The 14291-nt window shown below is 34.5% G+C and overlaps 2 protein-coding genes across 10 annotated transcripts; one reads left to right on the top strand and one right to left on the bottom strand.

Annotated features, from left to right (window-relative positions):
• Window positions 1-860: 860 nt before the first annotated feature.
• On the bottom strand, window positions 861-3223 carry LOC142554127 (protein RER1A-like). The gene is made up of 4 exons (XM_075664774.1): window positions 3109-3223; window positions 1928-2338; window positions 1235-1415; window positions 861-1107 (listed from the first exon to the last, which is right to left on the bottom strand). Exons 2-4 carry the CDS (start codon window positions 2278-2280, stop codon window positions 1090-1092), a joined length of 552 nt encoding a protein of 183 aa, XP_075520889.1. The 5' UTR covers window positions 2281-2338; window positions 3109-3223; the 3' UTR covers window positions 861-1089.
• A 1655-nt stretch (window positions 3224-4878) lies between these two features.
• On the top strand, window positions 4879-13344 carry LOC142554126 (transcription factor MYB3R-1-like). Of its 9 annotated transcripts, none has more exons than XR_012822100.1 (14): window positions 4879-5135; window positions 5260-5305; window positions 6325-6489; window positions 6711-6768; window positions 7433-7490; window positions 8300-8394; window positions 8534-8637; window positions 8953-9081; window positions 9225-11013; window positions 11364-11698; window positions 11805-11919; window positions 12004-12225; window positions 12502-12977; window positions 13046-13344. XR_012822100.1 is itself a non-coding variant. In XM_075664773.1 (11 exons), exons 1-11 carry the CDS (start codon window positions 6413-6415, stop codon window positions 13150-13152), a joined length of 3030 nt encoding a protein of 1009 aa, XP_075520888.1. In that variant the 5' UTR covers window positions 4879-6412; the 3' UTR covers window positions 13153-13344. The 9 variants fall into 9 exon arrangements, 2 of the variants coding, with proteins under 2 accessions (XP_075520888.1, XP_075520887.1); XR_012822099.1 differs by having other exon boundaries at window positions 6276-6489; XR_012822101.1 differs by lacking the exon at window positions 5260-5305.
• Window positions 13345-14291: the final 947 nt, after the last annotated feature.

Genomic DNA, 14291 nt, shown 5'->3' with positions numbered 1-14291 from the left:
GTTTAGATAAGATACACGTTGGCGAGGAAAATAAAGAGGATTAGAAATAATTGAAATGAGTTGGAGAAAAGAAAAATTAGTGAGGAAAAAAGCGTGAAGTATAATTCTGGAAATAAGGGTAAATATCCGGGTTATTTTTATCATTTTCAAGTTTTATTAATAAAATTTTATAAATTTCAACCCCCCAATTTCGAACACTACCCAATCTTTTTTCCAAAAAAAAAGAAGAAGCAAGTATCTATAAACATTATAAAATCAATGATAAATGTCCATCCAGTCCTTCACGTTAAGAATTTTTTAGTTCGATCCATATTCTATTGCGTGTATCAAATTCATCCCTCGTGTTACTTTTTTTCCAGCGTGAGTCCTCCTATTACGTCAATGACGACCTTTCTTTTGCGAAAAGCCCAAGTTTTCTAATTCATTTCCGATTCAGTCTGTCCATGTGTTCGGGTGTTTTGCCATGAGTATCACTGTGCCCAAATTTGGTCTATTTTGGCCATCAACATAACAAGATAAATAAATTTCATGTGGAACCGAAACCTATTCATTTTTCATATAGTTCAAGGAGAGTTTTACATGAATCCCGAGCTCAAAACCACGTTCGATGTTGAGACGCTGCAATCATAGTCCCTACAATTTTGAGGATCCAATAGTTATATATGTTTCTCAACGCATGGCTCGTGTTGGAATAGATCCAACGGCCATCATTAGCACTAGTCACCCCAGTGCAACATTGAAGTAATCCTCGTGTTGTCACGAAGAATATTTATCTCAAATATGATGGGGTGAAAAATACGTATAACACCTACTTAGTATTCATACATTATTCTACATTTTTTTGTCGTGCTAGCGCGCAGTAGTCAATGAATTCTGCTGCCATGATCAAATCACTGCACACTTCCGAACCATATATCATATGCTTGTAATTTCCACATTCAAGTGCACGTGAATCATAAAAAATGAAGAAAAAATACCCATATACTATAAATCTTTAAATCCATCTCCTCATTCCATCTTCAGATTCTTCTCAAATTATAAATCAGTCCACATTCAGTCGGCTCGGGGGTCGTGGGACCTAGCAGCAGGCTATTTCCCTCGGTATGTCTGATAAAACAAGAACCCATAAATATAACATTGACTACTAATGAAGAGATGCAAAAGGATGATGACTAGTTTTTTGTAAGGGCATAAGAAAACACGTATATAATAATCGATCTCGTCTCAAGATTACCTGCTTTCCAACGTTGAATGGTATATATTTATACTTGATCATGTGCATGATTTGGCGCTTCATTGTCAGTACAAAAAGAACGATCCAGTAGAACAACAAGATAGGCCAGAACACAGGGACATCAAACATGGAGAAGAAGGTCATCAGAAATGCTATACAGAAAGCTTTGGTGATTGCATACCTGAAACCATTAGATGCAGAAAATGTGATATATACTATAACTCAATTGGATAGCCCAATTGACACATGAAAACCGGTCACTAAATTATTAAAAAATAAAGACTAACAATGGAGACCGATTATTTCATTCACAGATGCATAACAAAAACTATTTATGCAGGAAAAGTAGAGGATGATACAATGATACCGTCAGTTGACAATGTCTCTCACATAGTATTTGATTTATGCATAAAAGCATACATACCATTCACGCTTGTCATCACCTAGTAGCAGCAACCATGTTCATTGCTCGCAGATTACTAGTAAACTGATAACAAGCTCCATATCATTTTCCAGGTGACTTGCACTTATTTGAAACATTAACATGCTTATAAATCAAAATCAGTAGCAATTTATCAGGTAATGGCAGCATGCTAAATGTTCTGAGTGTTCTCAATTTTATCATCAGCTCGGAAATTAGGTAAACTTGGAAATATATTAATGATCAGCAGTCAAATATACTAAAATAATTACCAAAATTTGAACTCAGGAAGGCGGCGAACGAATGGTTTGAATTCATCAGAACCTTTTGTAGGCAGCAGAGGTCCATCAGATTGTTCAAGTTCCGGGTCAACAAGAGGTGACAAAAATCCAATAAGAAGATTTAGAATGTAGATCCCCAAACCATAGGAAACAACGTAAAACCCTTGAAGATAGTAAACTCGCAGAGCATAGACCAAAGCTAGAGCAAAAGTTCCAGTCCACCGGTAAGGTGCGTGCAGAGTAGATTTATCTAAGTAGTACTGGAAAAGCCGAGATAGTTCATGCCTCTGTTGGTTCAGTGCCGCAGTTGCCGTTGAGGGCCCATCACCTCCACCCCCCTCCATCAATAACACTCTCAAAAAAACTACAATTTTGATATAGCACTTCAACCAGGCCAACAACCTACAGTTGACAAGGATCAGCATGCTTCAAGAATCGTAAGGCAACACATTATCCCTATGCCAGACTGGTAAAAATGCAATTGAGCAAAACAAAACAGCTGGAAATCTTTTATATGCTTTCCACTCAAGAGACAAAAAAGGAAAATTTTGAGATGCTAGAAAACAACACCAAGATTTGCAAAGAATACAAAAGCTTCTCCCAGATCCCAAAAGAATACTCCATTAACAAACAATTGTGGTGTCAATGTTTCTTAAGGGAAACCCGAACAGCAAGACAGTTTCAAAATCCACACACTCACACGTATAAAACAAAATCAGCTGAGAGCTCTGAATAGAAAGATCAAATACATGATTCTTGCAATATATTGGACTGCTAAAGACATTTAGCACATAATAAACAAATATTAAAACACAGGCCAGTTTTTTCCATTTCTTTAAGCCCAATAACACACTTTGACTTGAAATGCAACTTCAGCTAACAATGCATTTCAATCCAAATACCCAAAACAAAAACATAAATCTTAGTATTGTGTCCATTGTCAATGACTCCTTCGTTTAATCCTAATTGCGACAAAAGCAAAAGAAATATTTGTTCAATTTCAAATCAACCCTGATTTCAAAACAAGTAGATCTCACAAAAACCGATCCCCAATCAGAATACTCAATCTTGGAGAGAAGAAACTATCCGAATTCCACCAGATATAAAATCAAGCGTTTTCAATAAACAGTTTCCACATCTTTTCTCTCAATAAACTAAGAAATTAGGTTTACCTTCCAGCCCGGTAAAAGAGGATTTAATTTTCGGAAAAAATTTCGTCGGTGAAGATATATGGAAAAGTATCTGTTTGAAATGCGGGTGAACAAAATACACACACCTGAGCTTAAATTTACCAATTTCCAAAACAAATTTAAATTGGATTTTTAAAAATTTCAAAAAAAAAAAAAAGAAGAAGCAATTGAGATAAATATTTTTTAAAAAATATCAATCGGTAATTTCCAAAACAAATTTAAATTGGATTTTTTTAAATTTTTTTTAAAAAAGCAATTGAAATAAATATTTTTTTTAAAATCTCATTCGCCATTTGTGTTATACTCCAATTATTATAGATATCAAGTTAAAAAACTTCGTGAAAAATAAATTTTGAGCATTTGCCTTCGCACTAAACTGTCTCTTATAATTTTATGTGACACTTAATAATATCAACAATAATTGGTGGCATGCTTGCATCTATAGAAAAAGGAATAAAATTGGAAGAAAAAAAACCAAGAGTGCTTTGAAGCGGTGGCACGTTCGATCTAGAACATGGTACAAAACTAGGTTGATATTCGTTTCACCATTGTAACTGTTCAGAGTACTCTGAATCGATTTAAAAAAGGATATGGGGGTGCATGTAAAATTATGAAGTTGGAAATATTCTTGCATAAAATTACAATAATAATAAATCACAGTTAAGATAAAGTATAAATTTGATTAAGTAACATTAATAAATAATTGAATACTAATTAACTTATTTTCTAAGTTTAGAAATGGCGTGTCCAACCAAAATATCTAAACTCAAATTAGAAACTTGAGTGTTGAACCAACACGATAGTCATTCTTATAGAATATTAGTAGATATTCAATAGAGGCAGAACTTCATCTTATATCAATGATCTATAGACCTACACTTTAGTCAACAAAAAATATATACTCAAAGCAAAATAAATTATCAAAATCAAGGCAGGTGAAACTCATTGTTTCTGTGAAACATATTCGTCAATGAGAGTTTGTTTCTCATGACACAATGGTTCAAAATCCAATAACAATTAGGCACAAATTATTACCTCAGGCGAACTAAAAAACGTACATGAATGTTATCACTTTGAACAAGAAGAATCGAATAAATAACGTAGAAGATAGTAATACAAGTGAATTGCTTAGAAAATCGAGTGTGCGGATTTTAAAAAGTACTTTCTATTTATAGCTTGAAAGTTAAACATTTAACACCTCAACTAATTCACATGGGCATTTACCATTCTCCAAGTAACATATATCGATGGTCATCACTTAATCATACCATTAAAATTATGATCACGATGAAGCAAAGGTCTCCTCAATTACCATTTTGTGAAAAGTTCATGTATTAATTTTTTTTTTTTTGCTCTTTTCTAATTTTACTAATATTCATTTTTAGGACAAATAATTTTTAGTGGTACCTTATTTAACTTATATATACATGTCTCTTTTGTTTTTTAATAATGAAATCAGAATGTTTCACGATTTTGGCCATGAAATAAAATATGTATAATATAGTGATAATTAAATTTAAAATAGATAATATAATAATTTTTACTCCAATATTTAAGTAAAACACTCTATTAACTTGTAAATGTGGTAAATAATTGTACCATTAAGGCTCTAAACCTTTCAAAAGGGACATTTAATTACGAGACCCAAATGTCCACGTGGCACAGTATTAGCCGTCGATATGGAAAAAGTTGCTCGCTCTTTAACAGTTTGAAATTCTACTACCCTCATATTTGAATTCTGTGACCGTTTATTTAATTTCTGTTTTGTTCTCTCCAGAAACACGCAGTTCACACACCAGTATTCGTTCAAAGCACACAGCGTGCAGCAATTTCCTCTCTCAATTCGACATCGGATCTGCGGAGGTGTGTGTAGAGCATCGTGATCTTGGATCTGCATATGCTGTTCGAGAAGCGCATCTATTTCGAGTTTCTAAGTTGTTCGATTGTGATTCGTCGAGCTAGGTTTGGTGAAATTGAATTCTGATTGGAGCTTTTGTTTTCGATAAAAGGTATGAAATCTTGATTTCCTGAGTTTGATTGCGATTCAGACACACCGCACACGTAGTATCACAGCAAGTAATCAGAAAAGATTAGTGAAATGCTAAAAATGGATTAATTTTGTCCCATTTTTAGCGATTTCTCCGGCATTTGAGGGCCGTCGGTCACAGGTATGCTTAAGGTGAAGTTCTCTTCCTTCCACCCGGATGATTTCAGTCGATTTTTGTTGGTTTTATTATACTTTCGGTTTTTCGATCTGCGGCCTTGGGGAAAAATTAAAGCTCCCAAACCGATATTTTGTAACCATATAGTATATGTACGTATAGTATACATATCGGGAACTTTTTTGTTGAATTGATTTCAAAATTTTGAGTTTCATACTGCTGTCCGTTTGAGTATCTTGGATTCTTGGATTTTAATCGTTCCATTTGTGGGTCTCCCCTGCACTACATAACGCTATAGAGAATATAAATTTATTCATAAAACTTAAAAGGGGCATGGAAATAGTATCTTTGAGGTGGGATTTGTTAAAGTGTATTTTGATGTTGATATTCTGGAGCCAGCACAAGTCGTTGTATTTTATCAATTTGTTCGATAGATTGCAAAGCATGGGTAGATAGCAAAGACGCTGGTTATAAATCTTTGAAAAGCGTATTGAAAATTGTACTTTGAAGTCCAAAATTCCAATTATATGATAGGAAACAGCGTTTGGAAAAGAAACTACTACACAGTTTTTGGAGAAGAAACTGTTGTGTCAGTTGTTTCGCACATTCAGATGTTGTCAATAGAGGTTTAATTTTTTTTATTTTTCAACATGCCAAAGGGGACCATACAGTTATTAAAAGTCTCTCATTCTTAATAATATAATAATAATTCTTAATCATGTGTGTGTGTGTGTGTGTATATATATATATAAAAAAAATATTAAAAGATGGTAAAAGATGAATGAATAGTAAAGGCATAAATCTTGTGACCCATACCCTTTTCATTAATATGAGAACTTGCTTTTCCTGAACTAGGATGCCTGGATTAAGTATGAAAATAGAATAATGCCTACTGATTTCTTCCAAATCATTATGGTATCTACTGCATTTGCATTTTGGTGTTAACATTCTGATTTCTCTCTTACGTAATTTTCATCTATCATGAAGCCACTGACTTCATCCTTGATTGTTATATCCCTAACTCATTCCTGGGTAGCATATAATGATCTGGGAGAGACATTTTGGAGAAAATTGCCTTCTTGTGGAAGTTGGCGTGTATAAATCTGCGTATCTGTGAAGCGAACATGGAAAGTGATATGACAAGCACCGCAACTCCAGATGGTTCCAGAGATGGTCTGCAAAGATCTCGACCTTTACATGGGTAACAAAGAGTTTTTTGGTTTTTTTTAAATCTTTTTACAATTGATACGTGTTTCTGAGTTCGTCAGATGCATTTTAATTGTATCAGTTTTGAGCATTTTCTTGGTTGATGTTGTCATTATTTTCAAAAACTCTTGATTCTTTTTGGATCTGACTTATGAGTCACTAACACACACAGAATTATATTGCATTCAGCTGTTTTGACATTTGCATAATTTTTAGCAGGAGGACGAGTGGTCCTACAAGGCGTTCCACAAAGGGACAGTGGACTGCAGAAGAGGTCAATTAGAGTCTTTATTGTTAAATATGAATGTATCCATCCATATCAGCTACCAGTCTTTCCAGGATTTATTTTGTGTTCATATATTTTGAAAATAGGAACTTATGTAAAGTTATATCGGATGCCCTGTTTTTTGTTGTATTGATGTATTTATTTTTTATTATTTTTGTAAAAATTATTATTTTTTTTTTGTAAATTGCAAGTCCTTCAGTACATTGCTTTTTGAATTTTATCTGAGAAAAAACCAAGCAACTTTATGAGGTTGTGCCCAATACGTGTTATCTCAATCCTTTTCTTTCTTCCTTTTTTTATGGAATAGAACGTTGATCCCCATTTGTGGAAGAGTTGCACATAACTTGCACCATTCAGAGAAAACATATGAACACTATCCTTTTAGAGTTTTTGGCTGTCATAGTTATGAATCCCTAGTTATGAATGCCTACATTTAAGAGCTGAGTTTAAGCATGAATTTTTTGGTTTGTTGCTAATTAATTGACTCAATAGCATTTGATAAAGTTCATCTTTATGTTCTGTTTGCATTCAATTGTAACAATACTCACTGATATAATTTTAAATAGTGTGTGGGGTCCTTTTTAAAATATGCACTTTTGTCTTTGTTAAAATTTGTGATCCTATATATCTTTTTTTCCCTTTATATTTACAGGATGAAGTATTACGCATTGCCGTTCAACGTTTCAAAGGCAAAAACTGGAAAAAAATAGGTAGCAAAAAAAAATTGCAATTGGTGCCTTTCGACATTTATTACTAATCTGACTTGAAATTTGTTTGAATAATCTGTGGTTTTATGGAGTCCCAAATCCTTGCTTAACTTGTGATTCTAATAGTTTATAAATATTTTAGCATAGTCTGCCTCTAAATTGGAACTTTCCGACAAAATACAACTAAAAAATATGTATTCAATATAAGTATATCCCCATAACAGTAATGCATATCCCCAAAAGTAGTTTATGTCAGCAGATCAAAATATAATTAACATTATTAGTAAGAGTATTTGTACTTACATCATGGCTTATACGATTTCCTAATTTAAACACCTACACTTCTAACTTGACTCTGTGCCTGTTCTACTGCCTCGACCTCTCTCAACTGGTCCTTTCACCTGTTTCAACATAACATCCTCACGTGAATGAACAAACTCATATACAAGTATAACATCATCAAACATAATAAGATAGACAAGAAATAAAGAGTAATTACGCAAAATGTAAAATGTTACTTGCTGAAAAAATGACGATGAAGTAAGAATTCCCTTGGCTAATCTTGAACATTTAGGAAATTCTTTTGTTTGGTCTATTTTGTTATTTCAATTACATAGAAAAGTTAAGCGTATGCTAATTAAGGCCATAATTAGTGTTCTCCTGTATCTTTTTTAATCACCCTCTTTTTCATATGGGTTTGACTTGATTACATATTTATTCGTTAATTTTAAGAGTGAGTAGGGCAATCATTAGCTAACTTGTTGGTTGGCATAGTTGAGGTTTTGAAAATATGTCACATAAACTGTATGCAGCGGAATGTTTCAAGGATCGGACAGATGTACAGTGCTTACATAGGTGGCAGAAGGTTCTTAATCCAGAACTTGTCAAAGGTCCATGGTCAAAAGAGGTGAGGCAGTTTTTCTCTTCTTCATTCTTGATTTGGCTCCCTGCTCGCACCCTCAGTTGATTGTATCTTTTTCTCATTTGTGTTAGCTACTTATGTATTTCACGAGAGCACATCTAATTCCTCTTTTAATATCTGATAGGAGGATGAAATTATGATTGAGTTAGTGAATACATACGGTCCAAAAAAGTGGTCTACCATTGCACAACATCTCCCTGGACGGATTGGGAAACAGTGTCGGGAAAGGTAAACTTATAGGAGTTTCTCTTGATATCTAGAGCTTCCCCTTGATATTTATATAAAGATTTTGTTGTTAAAAGCATTTTCCTTTTATATGCTTTCAAAAGTTTATGAACAAAGCAGGTATAAAAGTTTGTGCTTCGTTTCTGAATTGAATATTCAAACCGTCAAGGTGCAAATTTTGAATCTTGTCCTTACGCTTCACTAGCAAATTTCATTTCTTCTATCTTTTGTGTAAGGTGTAAGCTGCAGTTTACGATTTAATTCCTTATATATTGTCGCTGCACTGTGCTTTATCTGTTAATAATGTTTGTTTTGCAGGTGGCACAATCATCTTAATCCTAACATAAACAAAGAAGCTTGGACACAAGACGAGGAATTGGCTTTGATTCAGGCGCACCGAATTTATGGAAATAAGTGGGCAGAGTTGACTAAGTTTTTACCTGGGAGGTACTTGAATGCATGCTAATCACAAGAAAAATAATGTTATCCTGTTATGTAATATGAGCTTCCATATGTAAATTACCTATAGCTATATATAACTTATATATCATATTTATTATTCATTAAGAGAGTTCTGTGTGTGCCATCAGGACTGACAATGCCATTAAAAATCATTGGAATAGCTCTGTCAAGAAAAAGATAGACATGTATATGGCCTCGGGGTTACTTTCACAGTTCCAAGGCCTACCTCTTGTTACCAATGCACGCAAATCAGCAGCATCATCTTCGTCTAATGCACAACCGAGTAGTGAAGATGGTAGTGTTGTTAGAGATGGAGTAGAACTGGAAGAAATTTCGGAGTGCAGTCAAGGTTCAATTATGACTGGTTTGTCTCAATGCACAAAGCATGTGGTTAATTCGAGAATAGAACTCGATAGAGGGAATTGCAGAGTTACTGAAGAATCCAGCACAGTGCCGTGTTCTGAAGATTATGGTCCTGCAATTCATGAAGTTTCATATCCCATACCAGGAGTTTCTCACGAATTTGGTAGTACTTCTAAGTTTCTTGAACATGTTTTCGCTTTAGATTGGGAGACATTTCCCGAAAAAGATTGTCAGTTAAATCCAAATGAGCTACTTGACATGTCTTTGCTGGATCTGGGGCCAGAATCATCTGGGCAATTCCTGTCATCTTTGAGTGTCATGAATAACCATGAAACAGTGCCCTTTCCGCCAGAGACCCCTATGGGTGCGTCCACTTCGATGGAAAACACAATGGTGAATTCTGATTTTCCTAGTTTTGTAGCTGGTTCAGATTGTGGAATGATTTACCCTGACGTGGGCCATGATGGATACTGTCCCTCGGAAAATGTAATTTCCCATATGGATGCAGCTGCAGAACCATTGGATCACCACTCTTTGAATTTTCAGATTCCTGAAGATGGAAGTTTTACTTCACAGTGTTGCTATATGTCATCTGATATGCTTGGAATCCCATATGGTCAACCTCTCCCTGTTCCTACTCAACTTCCTTGTGATAATGGTTCACTTATTTTTGATGTGAAGTCAAATCAGCATAACTATTCTTCGATCAGTAATTCAGCACAGGAATATCTTTTACCTTTCATGGATGATGGTTTTATAGATACCAGATATTCTAATTCCTCTCCCAGTGAACATACATCCGATCAGACAACGGGATTGTCAACACTAGTTCCAGCCAATGATTTTATTTTGGCACCATCAAATGATTCTCAAAATCATTCTGCCGGGGACAAAGATCCAGCTGCAACCAATGAACATAAGGACTCGGGAGCTTTATTTTATGAGCCTCCTCGTTTTCCAAGCCTAGATATACCTTTCTTTAGTTGTGATCTTATACAGCCTGGAAGTGACATGCATCAAGAGTACAGTCCACTTGGCATTCGTCAACTAATGATATCTTCTATGACTCCATTTAAACTATGGGATTCCCCAACAAGGGATTATAGTCCACATGCTGTTCTGAAAAGTGCTGCCAAATCTTTTACCACAACACCATCAATACTGAAAAAAAGACACCGGGATTTGGTATCTCCTTTGTCTGAACAGAGAGGTGAAAAGAAGCTTGGAGGTGATTCAAACCAAGAGTCATTTTCCAACCTGACCAATGATTTTTCCCGGTTAGAGGTTATGTTTGATTCGTGTGTAAACCATAAACGACCATTTCCAAATATATCTTCAAACAACAGCAAAAGCTTCGAAACATCAGATGTAGGAAAAGAAAACGTTGCTCCAGCTTGCGTAAAGGTGAAAAAAGAAATAAATGAAAGGAATGACATTTCAGATGGCAAAATGCCGCAGAAAGAATTACATAGCATCGACGTTAAAAAGGCAACTGAACAGACTTCTATCACAGATGTCAAAACCAAGACCAGAAGCAATGAAACGGTGGAATTGGTTAGTGCCCCAGCCCCACCCCCCCACCCCCTAAATCTATAAGGATATTTTGGGGTTTGGGGTGTCTGAATCTTGCAAATCCAAATAGTTGCTGAATTCTTAGATAATTTGAGCTCTTGATTTGATACTGTTATGTATAATTTGTCACGAGTGGATGTTTCTGAGATCATGTAGTTTTTTATTCTATGTGACACAGCATATGTGGTCGTACCCTGTGTATGTACCGCACATTAATGCCAAGTCAACTTAAAATCTTATGAGGGGGGTTCCGAGGTGTTTTACTTAAGTAAAGTTTCTAAAGTTTGATTTTAAAGTTAACTTAAATCACGATCACTTTTCCATTTTGACAGAAAAGAGAGTTCTCTGGAATCCTTGTTGAACATGGTATGAATGACATGCGCCTCTTTTCTCCTGACCGCTTTGTCTGTAAGAGCGACGAATCAATTGGTCCAGGTGCTATATCTCTAGGAAATCAGTATCCTAGAAGACTAGATGCTGTACCAAAACACGGAGCTATTATATCTTCTTCTGAAACTCCGTATTTGTCTGTTGTTTGTTCTCCTCGTCTGGTTGCAAAAAATGACGGGACTACTGTGGTCATAACTACGGCTCTCCAATCCATGAGTCCTTCAGAGAAGAAAGTTGAAAGTTCTGGAAAAGGTGTACTTTTTGAAAACAATAACCTGTAAGACTAGTTCCATTTCCTGTTTTTTCCGTTCTATTTATCTTTACTGTATACCATTTGCTTTTGTATTGGCCATGGTGTCATAGAGTGTTTTTGTTTCCTTTAGATATGTTGACAACCCGTTCAAGAGGAGCATAGAATCTCCTTCGGCGTGGAAATCCCCTTGGTTTATCAACAGTTTTGTGCCAGGGCCCATAGTTGACACAGATATAACAATTGAGGTAAGAAGATATCTTTCCCGTCAAATCTTTAATTTGAATTTTTAAAAATTTGTTTAAGCTCTCTCATATTTGGAAGTTTTGTAGGACATTGGGTACTTTTTAAGCCCAGGTGACAGAAGTTACGATGCCATTGGATTAATGAAGCAATTAGGAGAGCATACAGCTAGTGCGTTCGCTGATGCTCAGGAGGTGTTGGGAAGTGAAACTCCAGAAACAATATTGAAAGCAAAATGCGCAGAGAAGGAGAATAACCAAAATCTTAACTGTCAGGCAGAGCATCAATCCCTTTCAGCTTCATCTTTTCTGGTACACTTGCTAAGACTGTTTTGAGAAACTGCCTTTTTCTCTTTGTTTTGTCTTCGAGAACTTGGTGTTTGTATTATCAGTGGGCAGTAGGCCATTATGTTTTTTTTGCCTGGTCAAACACCTGACTCATGCACACCCGGTCTCAAGCTCAATTAATTTGCATTAAATAGATATTAAATCATAATTTTCTTTTTGGAAGTTAAATATTATACCCAGTGAGTGTTCCAAGAGTTTTTTGACAGGTAATGTTCAAGCCATCATGTTATGTTTATGTAGGCCAAAGGGCGGAGAAAGGGAACTCAAGGGATGGTTCCCCCTCAAATTATTAGGTGTTAATCCTGTTTTGTCCCTTCAAAGTTCCCCTGTGAGTGTTACAAGTGTTTCTACTTGGGAAATATTAATTTTCGTCAAAATCTTGAACTTTTTAAGCCCAAGAATAAGCCTTTCCCAATATGTACGAGGATCTGGAAGTGTAACTCAATTCATCGTATGTCTAAAGCCTAGAAACATGTAATCCTTGGTGTTATAATATGGCTTAGTGGTTATGATAGTTATAGCAGCAATCGGTTACCGAAACATATATTCTGGTAGGAAAGGATTTGAGAGTGGATTTACTAGCTTGGTCAAAAAATTATCTTGCACTGTATACCAAGTTACTTACAAAGCCAACCACTCAATATAAGCATTATCGATTATCTTGTGCTTGTGTTTGTAATTGTTTCGTTCTGTTTTGTGCATTACTTCCCTATGTGGTGAGAAGTTCATCACCATATTTTCCCATCAAAAAGGAAAAAAAAACTTTGTTTTTCTTCATGAACAGCTGACTCCTTCTCCAAATTGTCAAGTAACTATTTTTCTTCGAAAATTCCTTCACAGACGGAGAGACGAATACTTGATTTTAGTGAATGTGGCACACCTGGAAGATAAACTGGCAAAAATCTTGCGCACGTGATAGTTGTACAAGTTCCTGTTCTTATTTGGTGAAGACTAGGATGGTAACGTGCGTGTTATTAGAGTTCAAGTGTAAAGTGTTGATACTAAAATATATGTAAGTGTAATATATGAGATTCAATCATTATTACTTGACGATGATACATAATGTGTGACATTTCATTTTAATTTATTATATGAATCTTTTTGTTGATATTCTTACTATATCAGACAGAACATAGCCCAGAAAGATAGGAGGACGAAAATTTGCCCAAATGTTTGGTGGTTGATTGTTGATTTGTATGAATTCGATTCAATTTATAAACATAATTGAACTGATCAAAATGTGGAATAAAGAGAAGTTGGTTGATTACTTTTTACTCTTTATTTCTTGGGGGTATATAAGATGGAGAGAGTACAAATCAAGTGAGGTTCTCGTGATATATGGAAGTAGCTAAAAATTTAAAAGAAAATGGAATAATTGTAAAAGGCAAAAGCTTGTTGAATTAATCGTTTGATACTTTGATTGGTAATGGGTCATAATTGGATAACAATAATTGTTCAGAAAATTTACCCAAAAACCCAATAGAAATATCATAATAACCAATTTCCTCTAAAAAAACTCATTCTTTTTTCTATGCTCTTGATTAATTTGATTTAATAACAAGAGTTTGATAAAAAAAATATAGTTTTAAGGATAATATATGTTTAAAATAGTTATATAATTATAAAATATTTCAAAGTTAATTATATATATGAATAACATGTTTTAAACATATTAAACGGAAATAAATTTAAATATACATGTTGTACTGCAAACTTCAAAAAAATTAAATGGAATTCTTTATTAATAAGTGAATTTCTATGTAAAATATTTTATTATTTGATATTGACATGTGATAATGTTTTTTTTTTTTTAAATCAATTTCATGTATCGTATCATTTATAATCATTAAGAAGTTCTATTTGTGCTGTTTTTAGTGTTATGTTTACATATACTTCATTTTACTTTTAAATATTATTCACACACACGTTCTACGATTATATATGTGCTATCACTCGTCGCATAACTTGTTAAAAGGGAACATAGAGTGAATCTTGTTCTGAATTATTGACATATCAAGTGATGAAAAACT

Source organism: Primulina tabacum, chromosome 8 (genome assembly GCF_025594145.1).
Source record: "Primulina tabacum isolate GXHZ01 chromosome 8, ASM2559414v2, whole genome shotgun sequence".
Classification (NCBI taxonomy): Eukaryota; Viridiplantae; Streptophyta; class Magnoliopsida; order Lamiales; family Gesneriaceae; genus Primulina; species Primulina tabacum.
The sequence above is the reverse complement of the archived record's forward strand: the minus strand, read 5'-3'. Positions and strand labels throughout refer to the sequence as shown.

What these genes read in the sequence shown, in the direction of transcription:
- LOC142554127 (XM_075664774.1), bottom strand. Translation starts at nt 2,280, where the DNA reads ATGGAGGGGGGTGGAGGTGATGGGCCCTCAACGGCAACTGCGGCACTG. An exon ending in CTTCCTGAGTTCAAATTTTG is followed by an intron (nt 1,416 to 1,927) that starts GTAATTATTTTA and finishes TAATGGTTTCAG; the next exon opens with GTATGCAATCACCAAAGCTT.
- LOC142554126 (XM_075664772.1), top strand. Translation starts at nt 6,413, where the DNA reads ATGGAAAGTGATATGACAAGCACCGCAACTCCAGATGGTTCCAGAGAT. An exon ending in GACAGTGGACTGCAGAAGAG is followed by an intron (nt 6,769 to 7,432) that starts GTCAATTAGAGT and finishes TTATATTTACAG; the next exon opens with GATGAAGTATTACGCATTGC. An exon ending in ACTAAGTTTTTACCTGGGAG is followed by an intron (nt 9,082 to 9,224) that starts GTACTTGAATGC and finishes GTGTGCCATCAG; the next exon opens with GACTGACAATGCCATTAAAA.